Source organism: Rhineura floridana, chromosome 2 (genome assembly GCF_030035675.1).
Source record: "Rhineura floridana isolate rRhiFlo1 chromosome 2, rRhiFlo1.hap2, whole genome shotgun sequence".
In the NCBI taxonomy this organism is placed as follows: domain Eukaryota; kingdom Metazoa; phylum Chordata; class Lepidosauria; order Squamata; family Rhineuridae; genus Rhineura; species Rhineura floridana.
The window spans coordinates 156,089,842-156,112,305 of NC_084481.1; the positions used below are offsets into that span (position 1 = coordinate 156,089,842).

The 22,464-nt window shown below is 41.7% G+C and overlaps 1 protein-coding gene across 15 annotated transcripts in view; it reads left to right on the forward strand.

Moving 5' to 3' along the window:
• The window catches only part of DGKZ (diacylglycerol kinase zeta), a 170,319-nt gene that overhangs the window by 80,884 nt on the left and 66,971 nt on the right, over window positions 1-22,464 (forward strand). For 2 of the 15 annotated variants that reach the window (XM_061610871.1, XM_061610870.1), the window contains exon 1: window positions 17,438-17,631. The exons of 9 other annotated variants lie outside the window; for them this stretch is intronic. Coding sequence is in view for 1 of the 6 variants with exons in the window: in XM_061610879.1 (XP_061466863.1) it covers window positions 16,757-16,824 (68 nt within the window). In the remaining 5 variants the exon portion in view is untranslated. Of the gene's footprint in view, window positions 1-16,728; window positions 16,825-17,081; window positions 17,103-17,437; window positions 17,632-22,464 lie in introns of those variants that run through there. 4 more of the 15 variants (XM_061610883.1, XM_061610882.1, XM_061610879.1 and 1 more) reach the window with 3 other exon arrangements.

A 22,464-nucleotide genomic window follows, 5' to 3' on the forward strand; every position in this document is an offset into this window, starting at 1 on the left:
GGGTGACTGAAGAATCTCTACATGTATTTACTCTTAAGCCTCTGGCCCTAATGTCTTAATAAAGACTCTTAACATGCTCTGAGGATGTTTCTTGCTCAACTTAACTCCAACGTAATGTATGCTGTTTCACACAACAACGCACACAAGCCAACAGTGGTAGCAGAGGATGGTTATGCTCCACAGCGCATTACACGGGAGTAAGTTGCTGGTCTGAAAGGCAGACGGAGTTCCAGAGAGGGCAGCTTGATTGATTGAACCAGACGGAAGTGAGCAACATGCCTGTAAACCTGTCTGGGGAAGGCTTGCCGATGGAACAACTTAATGAGAAGAATTTTGGCAGCTGGAAGCCGAGGATGCGGGCTTTGCTGATAACAGAGGATTTATGGGACGTGATTGAAGAAAAACCCCCGGCGGTATTGACCGCGGCCTGGAAGCGTCGAGACCAGAGGGCGCAGGCGCTTATAATCTTGGCTCTATCGGATTCTCTACTGATGTGTGTGAGAGATGAGCCGTCGGCTAAAAAGATGTGGGACGCATTGCAGGAATTGTCCCAGGAATGGCAGCGGAGGCAGGAGGCGCTGAGAACCCAGCCGGTGGGAGCTGTCAGAAGCAAGGAGGAGAAATATGCCGAACCGGAGCAGGCTGTCGAAAGCAGACAGGAAAACAAGCGGGAGCAGCAGCGGGTGAAGTCTTGTTTTGCCTGTGGGGCCCGTGGGCATCTCCGTAAAGATTGTCCAGTCAAGCAAAACTCCAGGGACGGAGGCTTGAAGCAAGGTAGTGTGAACTTTGTTTGTAAACAGAAGTCTAAAGACTTGGAACAAATTAACTTTATTGTCGACAGCGGAGCAAGCCATATACTAATTAAAGACAGGAGTCTGTTTTACACGTCTACAGATGAGCAGGATTTTGTTTTACTTGCTGATGGATCACGGAAATCTGTGCAAGCTAAAGGTCTGATTAAATTTGACAAGCTTGGAATTATGACAAACTGTTTGTTTGTTCCGGACTTGGCTCATAATATTTTATCAGTGGGCAAACTGGTGAGTTGTCAATTTTCAGTCTGGTTTGATAAAGGAAAATGTTGGGTGCAAAGAGGAGAAGATGTTGTCTGTCAGGGTTTCATGACACAAGGGCAGTTTAAAATGACTGTGGGTGTGAAGTGTGCTGATGCCTTGAGTTTAATGGGGCGGAAAGGGAATGACCGCCAGAGCTGTAAGAAGACAGCTGTTAAAAGCACACAGCCACAGTATTCATGTAATGCAGTCAGGCTGATGCCTGAAAGAGTGCATCGCAGCCCAGTTTACAAGCCACAGGGTAAGAGACGTGGCAAACGTGCACCTAGAGCACAAGAGAATGCATGTTTCGGAGTTTGGTGTCCAGAAACACAGCAGTTAATTCTGAGCAGAAGCATTAAAGTCTCAGAGGAGCCTTGGGCTCAGGGAGAGACAGTCCTTCTTACAGGAACAAATGACACACAAACACGAACACAGTTTGGGCCAGATGTTGACATTACAGTGGAGGGTACACAAATACCTCTCAGAGATGCTTTGAATGAGCTCATTTCTGGAAAACGCAGATCAAAGAAACGAAAAGCAGAGGAAATGGAAGCTCCTGTGCAGGTTGTGCCAAGCACAAGCACAAATGGGGGGGCAGAGAGAGCCAAGGCTCTGGTTCCTTTAAGACGCTCCACAAGAGCGAATTTAGGCAAACCGCCTGACAGATTTACTGTGGGATTAATAACAAGTCCTGGAATGAATAAACTTGTAGAAATGGATCCTGAAACACTTTATTTGACATGTGTTGAACCAAAGTTTGATTGAGTTTCTGAAATGTACTGCTATGTACTGAGATGTAAGTTTGAACTGTACTGAACTGAAAATGCAATGTACTGAAATGTATTGCAAGAGGTATTGTAGAAATGTATGACTGTATGACTATGTATTATGGAGATGTATTTCATGTGTATTTTGCAGTCTTAATGGAAAAAAGGGAGGCTGTTGGGCTGGTGACCAGTAGGCATTACTGTCTCTAGTAGTTTTCCATGAAGCCTGCAAGTTTGAAGACGTAACTGTGGTTAAGGGGTGAGTTATGGCTATGCCAGTCTGGGAACGGACAGTGAAGGTCGTTGCTATGGTAGCCATCTGATAACAGCTGGGAAAGTTGTAACAGAGTCTATGTGAGTTGTTGTTCTTCTGAATTATGCCTCTGAGCTGAGAGGCTGTCTTTTGTGTTCATCTATGGAGAGAGATGTAACCAGAAGGGGGGTGACTGAAGAATCTCTACATGTATTTACTCTTAAGCCTCTGGCCCTAATGTCTTAATAAAGACTCTTAACATGCTCTGAGGATGTTTCTTGCTCAACTTAACTCCAACGTAATGTATGCTGTTTCACACAACAACGCACACAAGCCAACAGTAAGATGTTCACATTCACAGCCACATTCTCTCTCACATACATCCCTTACCTAAAGCTAAGATTAACAGTTACAAAAACAGCAATTAACTATCCAGCCTTTGCTATTTTTCATTTAAGTTATTAAAAATTATAAAATGCACAACACATGCATAGACAGATACAATCTCTTACAATGTTTAAAATAGTAGAACTGTCATCTTAGATCAAACTAAAAGAACAATCTCGATCAACCACCAAATGTGGAGAACAGTCTGTGTTTCTTCTCCAAAATATCAAAGATAAATTCAGTTCAAATGGTGTATTGGGAGTTCAAACTGCAGCAAAAAGTAATACAGTCTTTAACAGTGTTGGAATTAAGTCCTCATGTCCTGGTACAGATAAACATTGCATATAGTAATAAAACATAACATAACATATAGCATATTGCAGGCTGGTAGTTAGTAACCAAAACTGTCCAAATATCTTGAGCTGATGATTAATAACTGTTCAAAAGAGGAAGAAAGAAGACTGTTCTTTGCATAAACCGACAAAATGTTGAGTTAGTCGCAAACATCAGGGCATGTCTTCATCTAAGTCAGCGTTTCCCAACTAGTGGGCCACCAGATGTTGTTGGACCACAATTCCCATCTTTCCTGACCATTGGCAATGCTAGCTGAGGCTGATGGGAGTTGTGGTCCAACAACATCTGGTGGCCCACTAGTTGGGAAACGCTGATCTAGGTCAAGCATGTGGCATCTCACTTTCAAGTGGGCCGTGACTGGCATCTGGATCTCTGACAGACCCATTCATCACATCCTTTTACATAGCAACAGCATTGACTTCAGGATCTTTTACTGAAAGGAGTGAGCATCTGTGGAATAAGTAGAGTAAGGTAGTCCTATCCTACCCTCCCTCTGTAGTAAACAAAATAAATCAAAACAATTTTTATCTAGAACATTTCTTAATACCAAAAAGATGAGTGACTTACCCTTCAAGTTACTCCTTGGGCAGTGAAGCCCTGAGTTTGACATGCATGCATGCACTTAAGTCTGATGGGAGAAAGAAGATCAGGTGGCGTCACCTTCCACTCTTTTGGTATCTTCACCAGGACACAAGAGAAGCATTTAGTGTTGCAGGCATCTTGGTCTGCTTTCATATTGGGACACCCTGTATCACTTACCCTATTTAGGGGATTTATCTTACCCTTTTCCCTTTCTTTGTGCACTCTCTGAATACACACTCTCTGCATCTTACCACTGATCAAATGCCTTGGGCTGTATTGTCTTACAGAATCTTTTTGTTCCTTAAATTGGGAACTCCTTACAGGGTCTTTGTTTCTTGCTTTTTACTTTAATGAATCTGGAGGAGAGACTTTTTTCCCTAGTCCTGTTCTTAGGGAAAGAGGAGTTATTAATTGAAATTGATACATGTTAGTACTGCAAAAAGATTAAGCTCCAATAGCAATCTCACTGCCTGTTCTACAATGGCAGGGAGTTCCAACTGTGAACACCCTAAAAGAAAAAGTTCATTAGCAGTAGGGTGGTTTTCATACAGAAGATGTGGTAATGAATGAGGCATTTCTCTGTTCAGGTCAAGGCTTTGCACTTGAAAGTCCTGATCCATTCTCATGTAGACAGCATCTGGAACAGGTTTCTGTTTTAGAAGAAAGTAACATTAATTTCCAAAGTGAATTCAGGTATAAGGTAGGCCATTGCTATAGCTGGAGGCTCTGCACTTTGAGTTCCTTCTGGATCAAAAGGCTGTTCACAAGCAAAAGTTGTGCATTAACAAAGCAAGTTCATTAGTAGGAAACTGTTCATTGTTTCTAAGCCTAAGGGAAATGATCAAGTCAGTATTTTCCTTCAGGTCTAAAGTTGTCAATTTTAAGTAACACCAAGTTCTTTGTTTGCGGTAGTGGCTTCTGCTTGCAATGAATGTATCTGGCCACTAGACAAAGTATCTTTCCTGGAAATGGGTACATCATTGAACAATCCTAAGACATTTGAGTGAGAGGTAGCATCACATGTTCCTCTTTGGCTAGCACACTAAGAAGTACTCTGTGTACACTCTGAGAGAACTTGGGCAGGTTTTCCCTTCAACTTCCAAATGCAGACAACTTTTTTCCTTTACTACACAACATTTTGCAAGGACTGGACACTACATTCACAAATTCAGGATTTGCTGTTTTCTCTTATACTGCAGGGTTTTATGTGGTTGCACTGAGATCCATGATACTATCTAAGGAAAGGTTTCCTTGCAATTTTTTGTGTTGCCTTCCCCCATGGCTTCAGATTTTGCCTGAAGGGCTTTTGTTTTCTGTTGGCTGGATTTCTCTGAAGAAACCAAATCTGGGCTCACACTATCTAGAAGAGCTTTTGTATCTACTAAAAGTTTGGCTGCTGTTTCTGGTTTCCAGTGGTGGCCTGAACATTTGGTCTTCTCCACTTATTAAGTTTCAATTTACTTACTATTTTGGGAGGACCAGAGGAAACCAGGTACCCCTATTGAGCTGCTCTGGTGTCCCACAAAACTTGTGTCTGTTCTGGGGTTCTGTTGTCTGAACTTGTTACAGGAGCCATGGGCTGGTTGTGTGCCTGAGTTTCTCCTGACTCTAACTTACCCCAGGCACCAGCTAAAACATGAGTGGGTTGATTATAATTATTCATATCCTGATTCATGAAACACAACTTGTTCCAGAGATAAAGGTGAAATAGTCTTAGTCCGAATTAGTCTTGTCTGGGGGACCTTGGCTGTGCCTGTTTCTTGGAGACTGTCTCCTATCATTTCTTGCTCTGGGCCCTTGGTGACTGTTCCTATTTCCTAGCTGGGGAGCTCTATAATAGGCACAACTGTTGGGGTCTTGATTCTGTCTGGGGATTACTGAAGAATGTGGACCAGTGTTAGCATATGTTACAGATTGCACTGGCTCCAGGTGAGACTTTCTACTCTCACAGGGGCTCTTTCTATTGCTCCTATGTCTCTGAGCAACTCTGAGACCTGCTTGAGGTCCCAAACAGCGTCTTTGCAAAGTGAACCAAGCTGAAGTCATTTTAAAGATCATATAGGCCATGTTGGGGTGGAGTGTCTCTCAGGTTTATAGGCTCGTAGCCAGCCTGCCAAGACTATCTAAAACCATGTTTGATATGTACCTGAAACTTTCTTCCTTTTCTTTGCTGAAATATATACAGTATATGACAATGAGGACATTGAACTTGTCAAGGATTATCAATACCTTGGCACAATCATTAACCAAAATGGAGACAATAGTACAGAGATCAGAAGAAGGCTAGGACTGGTGAGGGCAGCTATGAGAGAACTAGAAAAGGTCCTCAAATGCAAAGATGTATCACTGAACACTAAAGTCAGGATCATTCAGACCATGATATTCCTGATCTCTATGTATGGATGTGAAAGTTGGACAGTGAAAAAAGTGGGTAAGAGAAAAATCAACTTATTTGAAATGTGGTGTTGGAGGAGAGCTTTGTGCATACCATGGACTGCGAAAAAGACAAATAATTGGGTGTTAGAACAAATTAAACCAGAACTATCACTAGAAGCTAAAATGATGAAACTGAGGTTATCATACTTTGTACACATAATGAGAAGATATTCACTAGAAAAGGCAGTAATGCTGGGATAACAGAAGGGAGTAGAAAAAGAGGAAGGTGGATTGATTCCATAAAGGAAGCTACAGACCTGAACTTACAAGATCTGAATAGGGTGGTTTATAATAGATGCTATTGGAGGTCGCTGATTCATAGGGTCACCATAAGTCATAATCGACTTGAAGGCATATAACAACAACATTACTTTTTTTTATTTAAAATGAGCTCTTCACACCTATATGTGGACACATGATCACCTACATTATTTGGAAGTAAATTCTCATTGGTTTTAGTTGACTTAATTTCCAAGTGTACGTTCTTAGAATTGAAACCTATTCCTAAGCATGGTTAGCGCCTCACTGAACTCAGTAGGACTTTAAAGTCAATATGAAAAGGACTGGAACCATAGGATGGTTTGTGGGGGTGGGAAATCCGCAATACAAGGAATCCTCAGTGGAGCAGATGACATACTGTCTAGTTTCATTTGCATGCTTAAATGTATCTTTGAACATGTCTGCTCTTCAAATTGCCCAGAACAGGGACATATGTAGCTTCTCCAACCCCAGCATGTGATGACAAGTAATAATGAAGCTTATTATTGCCTTATACAAGAAGCAAATCATAGGCTTTTATTTATAGAAAGTCAACTCTTTCAAATTTAGGGGAAACAATTAAAAGGATAGTCTACTACTGCAATGTATCAGTTTGTCTCTATTCTGTTTGTGCATTAACACAGCATACAAGAAACCTCTCCATCTACTACAAAGGAGTAATAACATTAGCATTTTTATAACAGTCTAAATATATTAACTCTTACTTTAACTATTTTCATACTTACAAGTTATCACTCTATAGTTACAAGTTTTTCTACTAACAAGCCTGTACCCTAGAATCTGATATTTGGGGCTATTTCTTACATTATAGTAATAGTGTGGTTGCCATCTGCATATTCCTTTTTTCCACACCGCTCCAATAACTTTGAATACAGGAGGTCATAGAGGAGGCTGTAACATGTGGTTACTTCCTATGAGAATTTTGCCTCCGTCTGGAGATATATAGTGTAATTCCAGTCGGAGCAGGTTCCCATTAGTGACTTGTGCATTTCCAAGAATGGTACTTCAGTCCTTTTGCATGGAAGATCAATCTATGATTTGCATAAGATCAAATGTGGGGAACCTCAGGCCTGGGGGCCAAATGTGGACCTCCAGACCTCTCTCTATTTACCTCTTGGGACTCTCCCCACACCAAACCCATCTCCCATCTCCCCAGACCATGCCCCTCACTGGCCTTGCTTTAATCCTCTTGGAGTGTTTTGGCCTGGCTGGAATGCGTTCTTGAACTCTGATAATGCCTCTTCCTTGCCTGGATAGAGGATAGAGCGGGGTGTGGGAGTGTATAGAGAAACTAGCCTGCTTGTACAAAGGTAAAATTTGTACCCCCTGCTTTGCCCACTTTTGCTTCCATCCCACCTGTCAAGTGCTGTGGTATTTGCATGAACATGCAAGACTGAAACTTATGCTGCGTGATTGAGCTGTAGAAGGTGAGAGAACTGAGTGCTGTGTGCAATTCCACATGCGTGTTTGGGGAAAGGGACTTAGGCCTCAGTGGGTCTGGGGAGTGGCTGAAGGATGACTGGGTGTTTAAGGAAAGACTTTTCAGAGTTAAGAGTGCAAGCAGTTGGTTTGATATCTAAAATTCCTAGACTTGGTGATGGGCTTATGGCACCAGCATTTCTGGGAACTGACAAAGCATGGCCATGACCAGACCTCGATTTCTGGGGGGTGTTGAGCAAAAGATATCTAAAGCACTTTTTCCAATCCTCTCATAGGGGGGACTGTTTTTCTGTGCAACTCTCCTTCATTCAACTTCTTCCCCCCCAGTTTCCATCCTTATCACTGCCACCACTTCATTATTGTCAGATAGAGGTAAGAGTTCTAGGATGGCTTTTTGCTTGCTGTGGATATTACCAGGGCTGTGGAGTCGGAGTCGTGGAGTCGGAGTCGGAAGCAATTTTGGGTGGAGTCGGAGTCAGTAGAAATGTACCGACTCCGACTCCGGCTTCAAAATAAATTTTGATTGACAAATTTTTTAAAATATAAATTCAAAATGTCAAAGAAGCTTCCCATGAAGTCAGCTGTAGTTGAGCATTTCACCATAACTCAAGATGGAAAACATTTTGTGTGTCAGTGTATGACACAGGACCCAGATGAAGACAAATGCTGTGATGCCAAGATCAGCGCATATTCAGGCAGCGATAAAAATGCTCCTATGAGAGCTTCCAATTTAAAAAGACATTTACAGCCCTTTCCAGGGCTGTGGAGTTGGAATCAATTTTGGATGGAGTCGGAGTCGGACAGTAGAAAAATAGAGGAGTTGGAGTCAAAGGTTTGACTCCACAGCCCTGGATATTACATGAGGTTTGCACTAGATCTCCAGCTCTGTTTCTTCACCACATTCCCTGCATGGAACCTGCTGCCCTAGGGCTAGATTTGGTAGCCAACTAGCAGGATTAAATTGGCCAGCATGGTCAAGGGCCCTCTGCCAGTGTTGAGCCTTGCTCACTTGCTCTGGATGCCTAACTGCTTAGTGGGTACTAAATTTATTTCTTCCTGATAGGAAATAGTGTTGGAAAGGATAGAGGACTTGGACCATACTCTAAGTAGTGCACTGACATTTGCAAGTCTTCTCTGCCAGTGGAGGCTGATCCATGAGAGCAATTGGGGCACTGCTATACCAACCTCAGGCTGCCCTCAGCCAGCCCCCCCCACCTGCCTGCTTTCTTACAGGTGGATGTAACCCACCTGTAGCCCAGGGGTTCACCTCCATCAGCTTTCTCCTCCTTAGCCTCAGTTTTGCCCTTGTAGAACTTAGCAGGAAGGAGGTTGGGGACAAAACTAGAATTAGTTGACTGCCTGTCATTGGCTTTGACTCTGCCTGTCATTTGCTCCAGCACTGCTGGATTGACCTCCCATTGCTAGTTCCGATGGACACGTGTCATCACTGTTTTCTGCTTGTCTTTCCACTAGTGTCAGGTATAGAAAGCTGTTTAACTCAAGGCTAAGAAGAACCTGAATGCTCACTGTGTGAATGTTATATGATGAACTGAGTTTCCTTTTATCCCAAGGTTTGGAGACTTGTTCAGCATGTCTGCAAGGCCAAAGTAAGCTGTTGAGTTTCTAATATGTGTGGAGAAACGTGTTGATAATTATATTTTTGGGAAAGATATGAAATGTGATTCTTAATGGTACTTCTAGATATTATCCTCTAAAAGCATTTTACTTTCCAGTCTGCCTTGTCCAGAAAATAATATCTAAAAGTTCTAAAACCAGTGTTTGTAGACCTTGATCACACATGTATTAGGAATTGTATATGGAAAAATGGTTAGTTAATTAATCAGATTAACAGTTTAAATAGTTTTTAATTAACTAAAATTGCTCCCAATTTATCAGCCAGTAGATTTAATTTTTTTTAAATGATTTTTAATACAAAGTACTTGCAAAAACTGCAGATGCAAGCACATCTTAAAGACATTCTTTCCTGGGTTATATGTATGTGAGAGAGAGAAGGGGTGGGGGAGAAATGGCTCTTCTGTGATGATGCCTGCTGTGACACATCATTCAGAAAAGTATTCTCTTGGGTTTTTCCATGAATGCATATCATTTCAGATTTAATCTGTCAATTTGGAAATTCATATTGATGTTCAGCTGTGATAGATTTTTGTATTTTTATCTCCTCATGTGATTTTTATTCTGTGCTATTGTTCTTTATTGAAGTTATAATTCCTCATGCTGAGATTTTTCAGATTAAGGGTGGGATATAAAAATTTTAAATAGGTAAAATCAACAAATAATTGAGTAAAACTCAAATGATTAATCAAGTAGGATTTCTTTTAATTGGCTAACATATACAGTTTCCATTAGAGGAATGGTTTTAAACTTTCTAGCTTAAGTGCCTGAAAAAAAGCTCTGTGAAGCTTTTGAATGTGTGTTGTACTCTTGCCAACACAAATTAGTTCACTAAAAATTGTCACCTTATTACTGTTTTTGGTAGTTCTTGCAGTGATGATCCTTGAGAACATCTCTCTTTCTCAAATAGTAAGTTCCTGACCCTCAGTGGTCCAACTCATGAGTTAATTTTGCAAGGGTATGCAAATTCTGTTCTGTCCTTTTTAGGGCATTTAAGTCACATTTGCAAGTTATATCATTGCAAGAATAAAGCACTAGAGCTATCTTTTATGAGCTCGGACTTTTATTCTTGACACTTTAGCAGCTGGAATTTTAAGAAAAATGCCTGCAATTACCAAAACTTGTGCTAAAGTCATGAAAATAATTATCCACTATGAACATCCTCTTCTCTGTTATCCTGTTCATTGCAGCCTACCTCAATCATAAAAATAATATATGTTCCAGTATCACTATTTTAATTTCAATAGATGGGGCCAGCTTTTGCTGCCTTCTCACTCCTAATTTTGTATTTTCCTCCATAGAACTTGCATCTTGACCAAGGGTTTGTTCATGTGATATATTTTACATGAATAACCTCAAGTCAGAGGGAAAAAAGTGGTCTGATGTCTAGATTAGGTAAAATGGAAGCTTGCTTGTGGCAGTTTGGGGAACAGTAGAGTTTCCTGGGCTCGGGGTGCTGAAGAGTCTTATGTTAACATCCCATTCTTCTCAAGTTCAGGGAAATCTGCATGGAGTTATCCCATTTTTCATCTTACAATAACCCGATGAAATAGATTGGGGTGAAAGGTGGCAGCTTTCTCAAGGCCACCCAATTATCTTCATGGCTCCTTAACTGCATTCAGAAGTCATTCTTGATACAGGTTTGTTCTAGAGCATCTAAGATAATAGAGATAAAAGTCAGATATCATATTATCTGATGCCTGCTCTCCTCATGGTAAAATTCGAAAGGTGAGTGAGTGAAACTGTGGTTCATGTAGAGTAGAGTTGAGATAGTTACACTTGTCCTTGTTTTTCTGAAGAAAGCCAAGTAAGGGCCTTCATCATGCTAATATTTTGTTTGGGCATTGGAGAAAATGTCTTCTTCCACATCAATGTCCTTGTTTGCGAAGGTCTTATTCAGAGGCAGCCCTTCTTTACATTCCCACCCTTTCATCTGAGGCGAGGTGAGTGGCAGCCAGGGAGAGGGCCTTCTTGGTTGTGACACCTCAATTGCAGAACTCTCTTCCATGTGTCAAATGTTTGTTAGGTGCCAGGCAAAGGCATTTTTATTTTCCCAGGCTTCATTATATCTCTGACAAATGTTTATTTCTGTTGTGATTGTTTTTAGAGCTGCCCTTTGCTACTGTCAGCTGGATCGTGTCTGCTTTACTGTGTTTATGACATATTGTGAACTACCCTGGAAAGGTTTTCTTGTGGATCAGGAATTGGTTAAGCAGCAGGAAGCAGAGAGCAGGAATAAATGGACAGTTTTCCTAATGGAGGGCTGTAGAAAGTGGAATCCCCCAAGGATCACTGTTGGGACCTGTACTTTTTAACTTGTTCATAAACTATCTAGAGTTAGGGTTGAGCAGTGAGGTGGCCAAGATTGCTGATAATACTAAATTGTTCAAAACTTGTTGAAACAAAAACAGATTACAAACAGCTCCGAAAGGACCTCTCCAAACTGAGTGAATGGGTGGTAAAATGACAAAATGAAATTCAGTGTAAACAAGTTTAAGGTTATGCATATTGGAGCAAACAATCTTAATTTCACATACACACTCATGGGGTTTGAACTGGCAGTGACTGACCAGGAAGGATACCTTGGGGCCATAGTGGATAGCTCAATGAAGATGTTGACCCAGTGTGCACCAGCAGTGAAAAAGGAGAAGCCCACTATAGGGATCATTAGGAAAGGTACTGAAAATATGCTGATATAATGTTATTGTATAAATCTATGGTGCAACCACATTTGGAATACTGTGTGCAGTTCTGGTTGCCGCACCTCAAAAAGGATATTGTAGAGTTGGAAAAGGTTCAGAAAATGGCAACCAGAATGATCAAGGGGATGGATCAACTCTCCTATGAGGAAAGGTTGGTGGCTTTTTGGTTTAGAGAAAAGCTGAGTCAGAGGCGGCATGATAGAAATGTATAAAATTATGCATGGCATAGAAAAAAGTGGACAGAGAAAAGTCTTTCTCCCTCTTTCATTACACTAGAACTTGTGGACATTCAATGAAACTCAATGTTGGAAGATTCAGGACAGACAAAAAAAGTACTTCTTCATGCAGTGCATAGTTAAACTGTGGAATTTGCTCCCACAAAAGGCAGTGATGGCTACCAACTTGGATGGCTTTAAAAGAAGATGAGAAAAATTCATGAAGGATAAAGCTATCAGTGGCTACTAGCCATGATGGCTGTGCTCTGCCACCATAGCCAGAGGCAGAATGCTTCTGAAAACCAGTTGCCGGTAGCCACAGGAGGGGAGAGGTCTCTTGCACTCAGCTCCTGCTTGTGGGCTTCCCATGGGCATCTGGTTGGCCACTGTGAGAACAGGATGCTGGACTAAATAATCCACTGGCCTGATCCAGCAGGCTCTTATTATGTTCTTAATGGTTGAAGTGTGGTTTAAATGTGTTTAATATAATATTGAACTAATTATACAGCCACTCTTAGCCAGCATGGATTTTTCACATTCCACAGTGTTAAACTGAAAATACCCCCCATGCCATTCTGATGCTTCCCATAAGATCATTTCAAAATAAAACTTTACAAAACATAGTCCTGAACTAAGAAACACTCTCAATTTTCATGGCAATACACAAAAGAGTCAGAGAGAATAGAGAGTTCAAAGTGTAAAAAGAGAGGAAAAAACCCCAGAGCCCTTTTGGACTTTTTTCTCTGAGAGTTCTCATAATCTGTTGAAATTCATTAAAAATCAGCCATGTTCACAGAGTGCCTGCAATCCTAATACTGACCTTGCCCCATACTCTGACCTTCATCTTCTTTAAAGGTTTAAAGATTAAAAAATGCCTGGCTGATTTTTAATTAATTTAAGACTTTTTGGCTGGAACCCTATGATAACGTCGGGCATGCTCAGTAAGAACCAACTGTCAGAGTTCTAAAAGCCAGACTCACAGCTGCTGGGCTTGGCTAATCAGGGGGCCACACCCACACCAGACTTTGATTTTACGTGATCAGCACAGCACATGTCTTCTTTCTATTATTTGGGCTGATTGCAGGTGTTGTCACCACTCACCATATGCTCAGAGGCACATGTTACCAAATTCTTCCAAGCTACACAGCAAGTGGATTGGACTGTGAAAGACCAACCCAAATTGTGTTTGCATTTTGACAAATTTGTAGGGCAGTCCAATCTCTCAGAGGAGGTCAGGTCTCCTGCTCCCCTGGTGCATTCACTATAGCTGCCCAATTTCCCTGCTTTTTAAAGTTTGATAGAAATATCTGTGGGCTATAGGTATGTTCTTAAACCACAAGTATTTTTGCCTATTAGTGAATATTTTGACAAATGAACAGTTTCCTGCTTGTTCTTTTGGGCTGTAACAGACCTCTTGTGCTTCCTTTCTTATAACTGGCATAAAAATGGTCCTGGACCTTTATCACTTGTGGGAAAAAGAGCCACTTGGGTGTGTAAGGATTGTTAGCTTCTCTGCGGCAGCGCTGCTTGATGCTTTGAAAAAGTCATTTGACTGTTCATCAGCAACAGATACTTTTATAGAGTAATGCTGAAGTCTGTAATAGTTATTGCTATGGAGACTCAGGTCTTTCCTTTTACTTTGGCTAATGATATCCTGTGTGAGGTTTTCAAGATATGCATCAGTAGGGCAGCAGCAAGGCCAAGTGGTTAACAACTCCCCCCTCCTGTATTTGACGTAGTGGTGTGATGAGTAGAGCTAACAATCAGTCCAGGAGTTGATATGCTTCTTGCACCAATGTTGCATTGCACCTCCCCCCTTTGGATGGTGTTGTATCTTTTCTTTTCTGTAGCCTTTCTTTCTTTTTGTAGCCTTCATGCAGACTTCTGGAGTACATTTGGACCCCAGGTGCACTTTTCATTGTGTAATTACACATAAATAGACTTACGGGATGTTCTTCTAGAACATTGTCACAAATTTTAACCTGTACAATGTCCCCAAATTTTAGCCACTCACGACTTACTGTTTTCCTTCTGGCAACAAAAAATACCTGGGCTCCAAATGTACCCCAGCAAAAAGTCCTGTGGGCAAATTTCTGCCTCAGGCATACTTTTATTGTGTAGTTTACACATGAGTAGACCTATAGGGTTGTCCTAAGACATTGTCACAAACTGTCATTTCAGCCAGCTCCCACTTACTGGTTTCCTTCTAGAAACAAAAACACACACGCTGGGGTCCAAATATACCCCAGAAATGCATTGGCGCCTCATGCTGATTACTCTGGGGAAAGAACTAATTGATGAAGAGATACACCAAAGGATACATAATAGTGTTTTTTGGCTCAGGGTGCTTTGGTATGGTCTCTAGGGGACGAAATTACCCATCCTTTCACTGGAAATCTCATTGGGGTACCAATATACCCCAAAGATGACCAGTATGGTTTTTCTTTTTGCTGGGTTTGCATTATTCAAATCACCAAGTTCTGCTTGTGTGCAGAGTACCTTGAAATGAATGTATGGAGTAGCAACACTAGGGCTGTGAGCACACTAGTCACCTACAGCAAAGCATTTCCATTGGTCACACCTGGAGGGGGAACGGGTTGATCTGCCAATCAGTTGCAAAATCTCTTTGTAGTGAATTTAAAGAAAAAAACCCCATTCAACTGATCCCACCAGGTTTTACAGTAAAAAGGGGCAGAGTATGACTAGCATTGTGTGCCCCCGTTTTCAGAGAGATGAGAGGTGCACTGGAACCGGCAAAACGGTAAGTGTGTCTATACCCTAGGAGTGGTTTCTGGATTTAACATTTTCACAGACATTGTTTTCCAATTAAGTTCTTCTGGGTAGTGTGGGAGAAAATTGCAAAAATACATCATAATTAAAATATGGGAAGAAGGTATCCTCCAAACCTCATTTTTCTCTGCTAAATTATTCTGTACAAGGGCAGCTCCATACTTCTTGCAGCAAATATGTGCTGCATTTACTAGCATGTCATCAGTATTTCAGGCTGAAAATATACAATGAGTGGACACCAAATATCCATGCTCTTGCCCTGGTTTGGCTTCCCAGATACATGGACATCTTTAAAAAAAAAAAGATGCATATAAAAGTGAGTTGGTCACTCACCTTCTAACTGTGAATTTAGTTGGTGAGTGCTGACAGTAGTGGAGTCAGAATAGGGCCATCTGAGAAACAACTGGGAGGAACAGGCATAGTTGGGGAGAGCTAACACTAGCTTTATTTATTTTATTTATTTATTACTTTATTTATATCCCACCGTTTCTCCCAGCAGAAGCCCAGGGCGGCAAACAGAAACACTAAGAACACTTTAAACATAATAAAAACAGACCTTAAAATACATTAAAACAAAACGTTAAAAACATTTTTTTTAAAAGCGAAAGCTTACTAGTTGATGCATCACTGCTGCTTACTGGAAGGGAGGGGCGAGGAGTTGGGAGGTCAGTGTGGTACAGGCACAATGGCTGGAGCACCAGATTGGCTCTGCCAGTGTGTCCATACCACGCCAACCTCCCTGCCACCTCATCCCTCTTGCTTCCCACAAGTGTCAGCGACAAATCTGTGAGGAAGCTGGTGTTGCTGCTCTCCCCCACCAGGCAAGCCACTTCTGTAGTCAGGAACTTCAAAGTTTGCACGAGTATAAACAACCTTTTCAGGTCTCACTTCTACTTTGTGTTTGTTACTGGAAATACAAGCATAACATTGCTAGTATTCCAAACACACTTCCAGTATGAGCTATAGCACTGCACTCCAATCACTCTCTCTTTCCAAGGCTGAACATAACTACTTGGAATGCTAAGCTGAGTAATTTGGTATTTATTATTTTTATTATTATTTCAATTTGTAGACCGCTTGCTATCTAAATGCTTTTATTTGCATATTAAAGTATGAATTTTTAATCTGATTTTAAAAATTAGAGTGTTCAGCATTGTGGTTAACCATACTTGGTTAGTCTGCCCTTTTAGGCTGCTTTCCAAATCAGGAATTATGTTTCTGTTACTTAGTGGAGAAGAAAGCATTATCTTCATTAAATATTCAAATGTATTCCTGTATGAAGATCCTGCGATTTGTAGTTAATTTTGTTGAGAGCAATATTGTAAAGAACTTTGGTAGAGCAAGTTTTTGCTGGGGATGGGGGTTGGGGGTTGGGGGACAAAAGGTTTGTTGGAATCTTCCAAAGTTTGTTGGAAAGTGCTTTCATCCACACATTTTTTTAAAAAAAGCATCATGTACTCACAAATTAATTGCAGCATAATGTTCACATGCACATTTCACAATCTTTGTTAAAGTAAAAGGGCAAGTGCATATTCCTCTTACCTAGGTTTCCTGGCACATCTTTCCCATGAGTCCATGGTCTGTGTTTAAGAGACAATCTTGCACATTGTGCAAAATGAGATGGAAATTGTGGAAGAGATATATAGCAAACGTGACTTGGAAAGAGTGTGCATTTGTGCTGAGGAAGTAAAAATGCAAAGCTTCCTTCCATAAAATTTATCTGCTTTCCTTCACTTTGTTTCAAGCTGCGTGTATATTGTAAATGAGAAGAAATCAGAGGCTCTTCTTAAAGGAACTGTATCATGTGCAATAGCTGATTCCTAGCCTGCACAAGAAGTCGCTCAGGGAAATAATTTTTGTTGTCATGAACATCATTCAGTTACATTTTGCTTTGGCTACAGTGAGTGGGGCTCTTTGTTACTATTCACTCAGGTAATTGAAGCAGCAATAGCAGCACAATACCTTTATGAGAACCAGCTAATAAAGTTATTGTGGTGATGTTGTTTTTCCTAATGGGACAATATGGCTGGCTGCATTATTTCTTAGATAATGGAGAATCACTGGTGAGCAAAATTTGTGACTTGAGTGCAAGGTGTCTTTAAGCAGAGAAATTGCTTGCTGAGGATGGGAAGGAAATGAGGCAAGAAGAGGACCTTTTACTGTTGCGAAAGTGGGTCACTGCAATTTTACTGAAGCAAAAGTGCCTCAAGGCAGGTGGTCCAATGTTTTCCCAAGAGGTGGGGATTCTCTTGAATCCCTTTTATGTGATATGTTTGCCATAAAATATTTCTGAATCAAAATTGTTTACTTCTGCCCCCACCCCCCAAACTGTGTTTGTATCTGTGAGATTTGGGGTTGATAAAATACATGATTGCTAGTTGGCCTCTAAATAACATAGCTCTGTTTAGTTGTGTGTTTCTTATTCACGAGGATTGTCTCTATGCTGAACTTAGATAGGGTTAGTAAGTGTGTGTGTGTCTCTGGCTCTCTCTCTTACTCACTCCATTCCAGCACCCTCTGGTAGCCGCCCCCATCGCTGCTGTAGGAGGAAGTGCTGTTGGTTATTTTAAAAAGGGCTGTTATGATTTGCAGCATGGGGAGGAGGCAGAGAGATAAACAGAGACCTCTCTCTCCAAACTAGGACCGAATCTCTACAGGGCTGGCAGCCTCTCCTCTTCCTGCAGCTGCTGCCCAGGATCTTCTTTACCTGCAAGAATTCTCACTTCAGCTGCGGATCAGGTCAAAAAGGCTCTGTCTGTCCTCTCCTCTTCCACCTCCCCTGTTTAATATTCTCTGGTTAGGGTTTTTCATTCTGGGTGAGGAAGTGAGAAGCTTTTGAGAGCTGGAAGGGAAATTTTGGATCTCTGTGTGAAATAGCCTCACCCCATGACGCTGGAGCCATGGCAAGGGATTTTAGCTATGGTAGGAGAGCTGATGAGATGCGGGGGAGGTAAACATTGTTGGAAGCTGCTAAACAATAGCTCAGGAGCTTTAGGAAGGAGTCTTAATATGGGTCAGTAGCATGTCAGCATTTGTAATAATAGATTTAAAGGGATTTGCTGGTTGGGCCTCCTCTGCTTCCAGCTTGTGGGGGAGAGATTTTCCCATCTTTTCTATACCTTGTTGCGAACCTGGCCTTGGAAGGGAGAAGATTTCCCAAAGCTGAAGAATATATCTGGTGGTATAAACTGAGTTCATTTTTATTTTATAACAACAACCTCAAGGGCAATTTACTAGTTGCATTGTGATGTGCTATAGCCTTCATATGTTATTTTAATATATTGGTAAGTGGTGAGCTGTCATTTCATGAGGTGGGGAAGCAGAAGTTAACACAGGGTAGTGTGCTTTTGCATTTGTACCTTGAGTTTTTATTTTCACATAGGGAAGTGTTTGTATGAACCAGCATCCACATTGGAGAACCTGAGTTATCAGATTAGAAGAAAACAAACTAGAATTTTTCTCAAAATTGCCAAGTCAATTTTTTTACTTTTCGTGGTGGGGCAGATTCACACAAACATCTCACTGCATATAAATGAAGACTGCATGTTACATCACCACAGAAGAACTTCAGCACCTCAGAAAAAGTCTTGCAAACCAGATGGTAGTATGACCAGCAAGCAGATGAGTCTGATGATGACAATATTATGTCTAGTTAATGCAGCCTCACTGGGTAGTGGGTATTGATCTGCTGAATTATGTAGGTGGGCAGGAGGATGTTTAAGGTTTTCCTGCCAACCTACATTATTAAGTAGGGTCTCCAACACTTTTTCTGAGTTTGTATTTGGGTTCCCAATCACAGGAAACACTGTGGCACTTTTTTCTGTTTGTCATAGACCTGGGACTACAGCAAGGCCCTGTTGTTTTCTTGCAAGCTGTCCAGATTTTATGCTGGAAACAACATGAAAGAAACCCTTAAGAAAATTCCTACCCATCTTCTGTCACATCAAGGGATTTGTGAACCAACAGCTGCTTACTTTACACAAACCAATTGTAAAGAGCAAGGCACTCTGGCAAAATCTGTCTGAATTTACTTGTGTGAGACAAGAACTGTATTTGTATTTCCAAAGCAGGGGATAGCCATATAGTGTGTAGACTGCAGGTTAGTTTTCTTGCACCCAAACTACATTTTACTACCCATAGTTTCCAGGGCATACCTGCTGCCTGTTAACACTGCATGAAACTTTTCAGACAGGGCTTAGGGATCGAAGAATGTTAGTCCTCCCAAGATACCAGTGCTATGGTGAAAATGGAAAATGTTATGCTAATAATAGTGGTGTATCAGCTAGTTCGGAACTGGTTTGAACAGGGGCCACTATATCCTGTTTAAATCATGCCACGTGGCAAGCTACATGTACAGTGGCTAACTGTGTGTCATATGGTTTTCTCCTCTGACATGGATGAAGTGACTTTTCTTCATGCCACAGCAAAACTGAAGTTTAGAATAGTGCTGAAAATTGCCTGTTCTGAATTTGAGCAGCAGCTTGCTAAATGGTGGAAGCCAGCATGTGGAGTAACTGAAAATGGCCCCCACGTGGCAACCATAACATGCGTACACAGATCATAGGAAAGGACTAAACCAGTAGTCAGCACATGTTGGCCAAATGGATACCTACAATAGCCAATTACTGTATTTTCACGGGCTTCTTTATTCTTCTTGATGATCAAGGGTTTAAAATGGGCCAGAAACATGACTAATGTCAACAAGATGTCTTGCCTTCGTTGTTGTGGGCCCAACTCTGTGGAACTCTCTCCCATTAGAAGTCAGATAGGTTGAGTTTCAAACACCAGGTTAAAACTGTTTTATTTCAGGAGGTCTTTGCATCATGAATGCTTCTCTGCTGTTTCAAAATTTTCTTGTGTTTTTGTTTCATTTTTTTCCAGATTTTAAAACTGAGGTTTTAAATCTTTGTGGTTTAATTTATGTTTTAAATTTTGTATATTGTTTGTTTTTAATGTTGTGTCAATTGGAGAACCAGATGATGAAAAGTGGGATATAAAATTTTAAAATAAATAAAACTAAAATGAATGTTTTCCTTGCTTTGCATCTTTGTGGTAAAGCTTGCTCTATTTTCTCCCCAAATAAGCTATGGAACATCTTTATGAAGTAAAAGATAATTTAAAAATCCAATATCTACTGTGGTCATGGTGGCCTTACTCTTCCTATAATTTGCCTCCACCATAAAGTGTAAGCATGCTTTTGGATAGGCTCAGCCATCATGGTATAATATTGACTTGTACTGCATATTTGATATTGTTTCCTTTCTGATTTTCTTTGATGGTGTTGATCTGCCATCTCCTGATGTTTTTATACTCTCCAAAGGGGAAGAAAGGGTGTTGGTACTGGGAAATGAGAAGATGGATGGAAAAGTCTGGTGATGTCAGAGGAAGTTGTGGAGAATTAATAGTGGCTAATACTGCCAACAAGCAAAATTTCAGAGCAATGTATGTCAAAGATGTATGTTGAGCAAACATGGGCAACTAAGGCTTGACAGCACCACATATCTCTTGATTCCTGATGGTGTTTTCTTACAATTCTGGATTCTTTGGCTTTCTACCATTCAAATATATCTTAATTGGATTCCCTTTAAGTTGGACTTTGCCTTTTGAGGACTATGCCCTAAAAAGAGGCATATACAAAAGTTAAAAATAAGGAGGCACTTTGGACCAGGCTTTTAGAATCTTAAATAGCAGGGTCTCTGTGTTCAGAGCTCATGAGCTGAGGTGCACAAGTGTTAAATAGCACTGAGAAACTACTTTGTCACTTCAAATTTAGATTCATGGCTCCAATTCTCCCCTCCAGGAGTGATGGACAGATTCAGATGGTCTGCCCCCGGACTAATGGAATCCACAGGATTTCTGAATGCTTTGGGGGATTTCCCAGTAGATAGAACAGATGGCCCTGTTGAAGTCCTTGTCACACTGTGGAACGGTGAGGCACATCGGGCTCTTGACACGGTTGCGCTGCGCCCTCTCCAGCATTGTGGAGCCTGGTTTACACCTTGGTACACTAGTGAGCTAAAGGCAATGAAACAGGCTGGATGATGTCTAGAGCACAAGTGGCAAAAGGCGTGCTGTGAGGCTGATCGGGCATGAGTAAAACATAACCGTGCCTACTGTGTGGCGGTGAGGGCAGCAAAGAAGGCCCACTTCTCTGCCACATCACATCCTCAAGTAACTGTCCAGTGGAGGTTTTCCGTATTGTCAGGGGTCTGTTGACATCAGCTCCAGGAAATCCTTCAGAGGCCCACTGTGAATTCTATGCAAGGCACTTTGAGGGTAAAGTTATTTGTCTCCATAACAATCTTGATGCCTTATCCACGTCTACTGTAGTCCCCAGTGAGGTGTTGAGTGCAACGTCTGCTGCAACTTCTTGGAAACAGTTTCAGTTGATGCGGCCTGATGACATGGACAAGGTGCTTGCAACGATGTGGCCAGCAACGTGTCCTCTCAACCCTTGCCCTTCTTGGCTTATTAAAGCTTGCTGTGGGGGGTTGTCCAAAGTGGATCCAGTGTGTGGTCAACTCATCATTGCGGGACGGAGTGGTTCCAGCTGCCCTGAAAGAGGCGGTGATTCAACTGCTCCTGAAAAAGCCCACCCTGGACCCATTGGTTTGTGACAACTACCACCTGCTCGCAAATACCTCCTTCTTAGGGAAGGTGATCAAGAGAGTTGTGGCGCAGCAACTGCAAGTACTCTTGGATGAAATAGATTATCTTGACCTATTCTAGTCTGGGTTCAGGTCTGGTTATGGGACTGAAACAGCCTTGGTCACCCTGATGGATGACCTTTATTGGGAAAAGGACAGGAGGAGTGCAACCCTGTTTTTCTTACTTGATCTCTTGGCAACTGTCGATACCATTGACCATGGTGTCCTTCTGGGCTGACTTGGTGGTTCTGATCCTATCTCCAGGATCATTTTTAGAGAATAGCATTGGGTGATTGTCTTTCAGCCCCCTGGTAGTTGTGCTGTGGGATGCCACAGGGTACCATTTTGCCCCCACACTGTTTAACATCTATATGAATCCCTTTGGAGTGGTCATCAGGAGCTTTGGGGTGAGGCGTCAGCAGTATGCTGATGATACCCAGCTCTATTTCTCCGTATCATCTGAATCGGGAGAGGCCGTGCAAGCCCTGGACCGCTGTCTGGACTCGGTGGTGGGCTGGATGAGGGCAAATAAACTGAGTCTGAATCCTAGCAAGATGGAGACTCTTTGGGCTGGTGGTTCCTGAGTTCAGATAATCAGTCAGTTGCCTGCTTTGGATGGGGTCGTACTCCCTCTGAAATAGGAGGTCCATAGTCTGGGGGTTCTCCTGGATCCATCTTTGTTGTTAGAGGCCCACGTGATCTCAGTGACTAGAAGTGACTTTTACCAGCTTTGGCTGGTAATACAGCTGCAGCCGTTTCTAGACCAGGAAAGCCTGACCACTGTTGTCCATGCACTGGTAATCTCCAGGGTGGATTACTGTAAGGTGTTCTATGTGGAGCTACTCTTGAGGTTGGTCTGGAAGTTACAAGACTGCTCACTGGGGCAAGGTATTGCCATCATGTCACTCCACTGTTGAAAGAATTG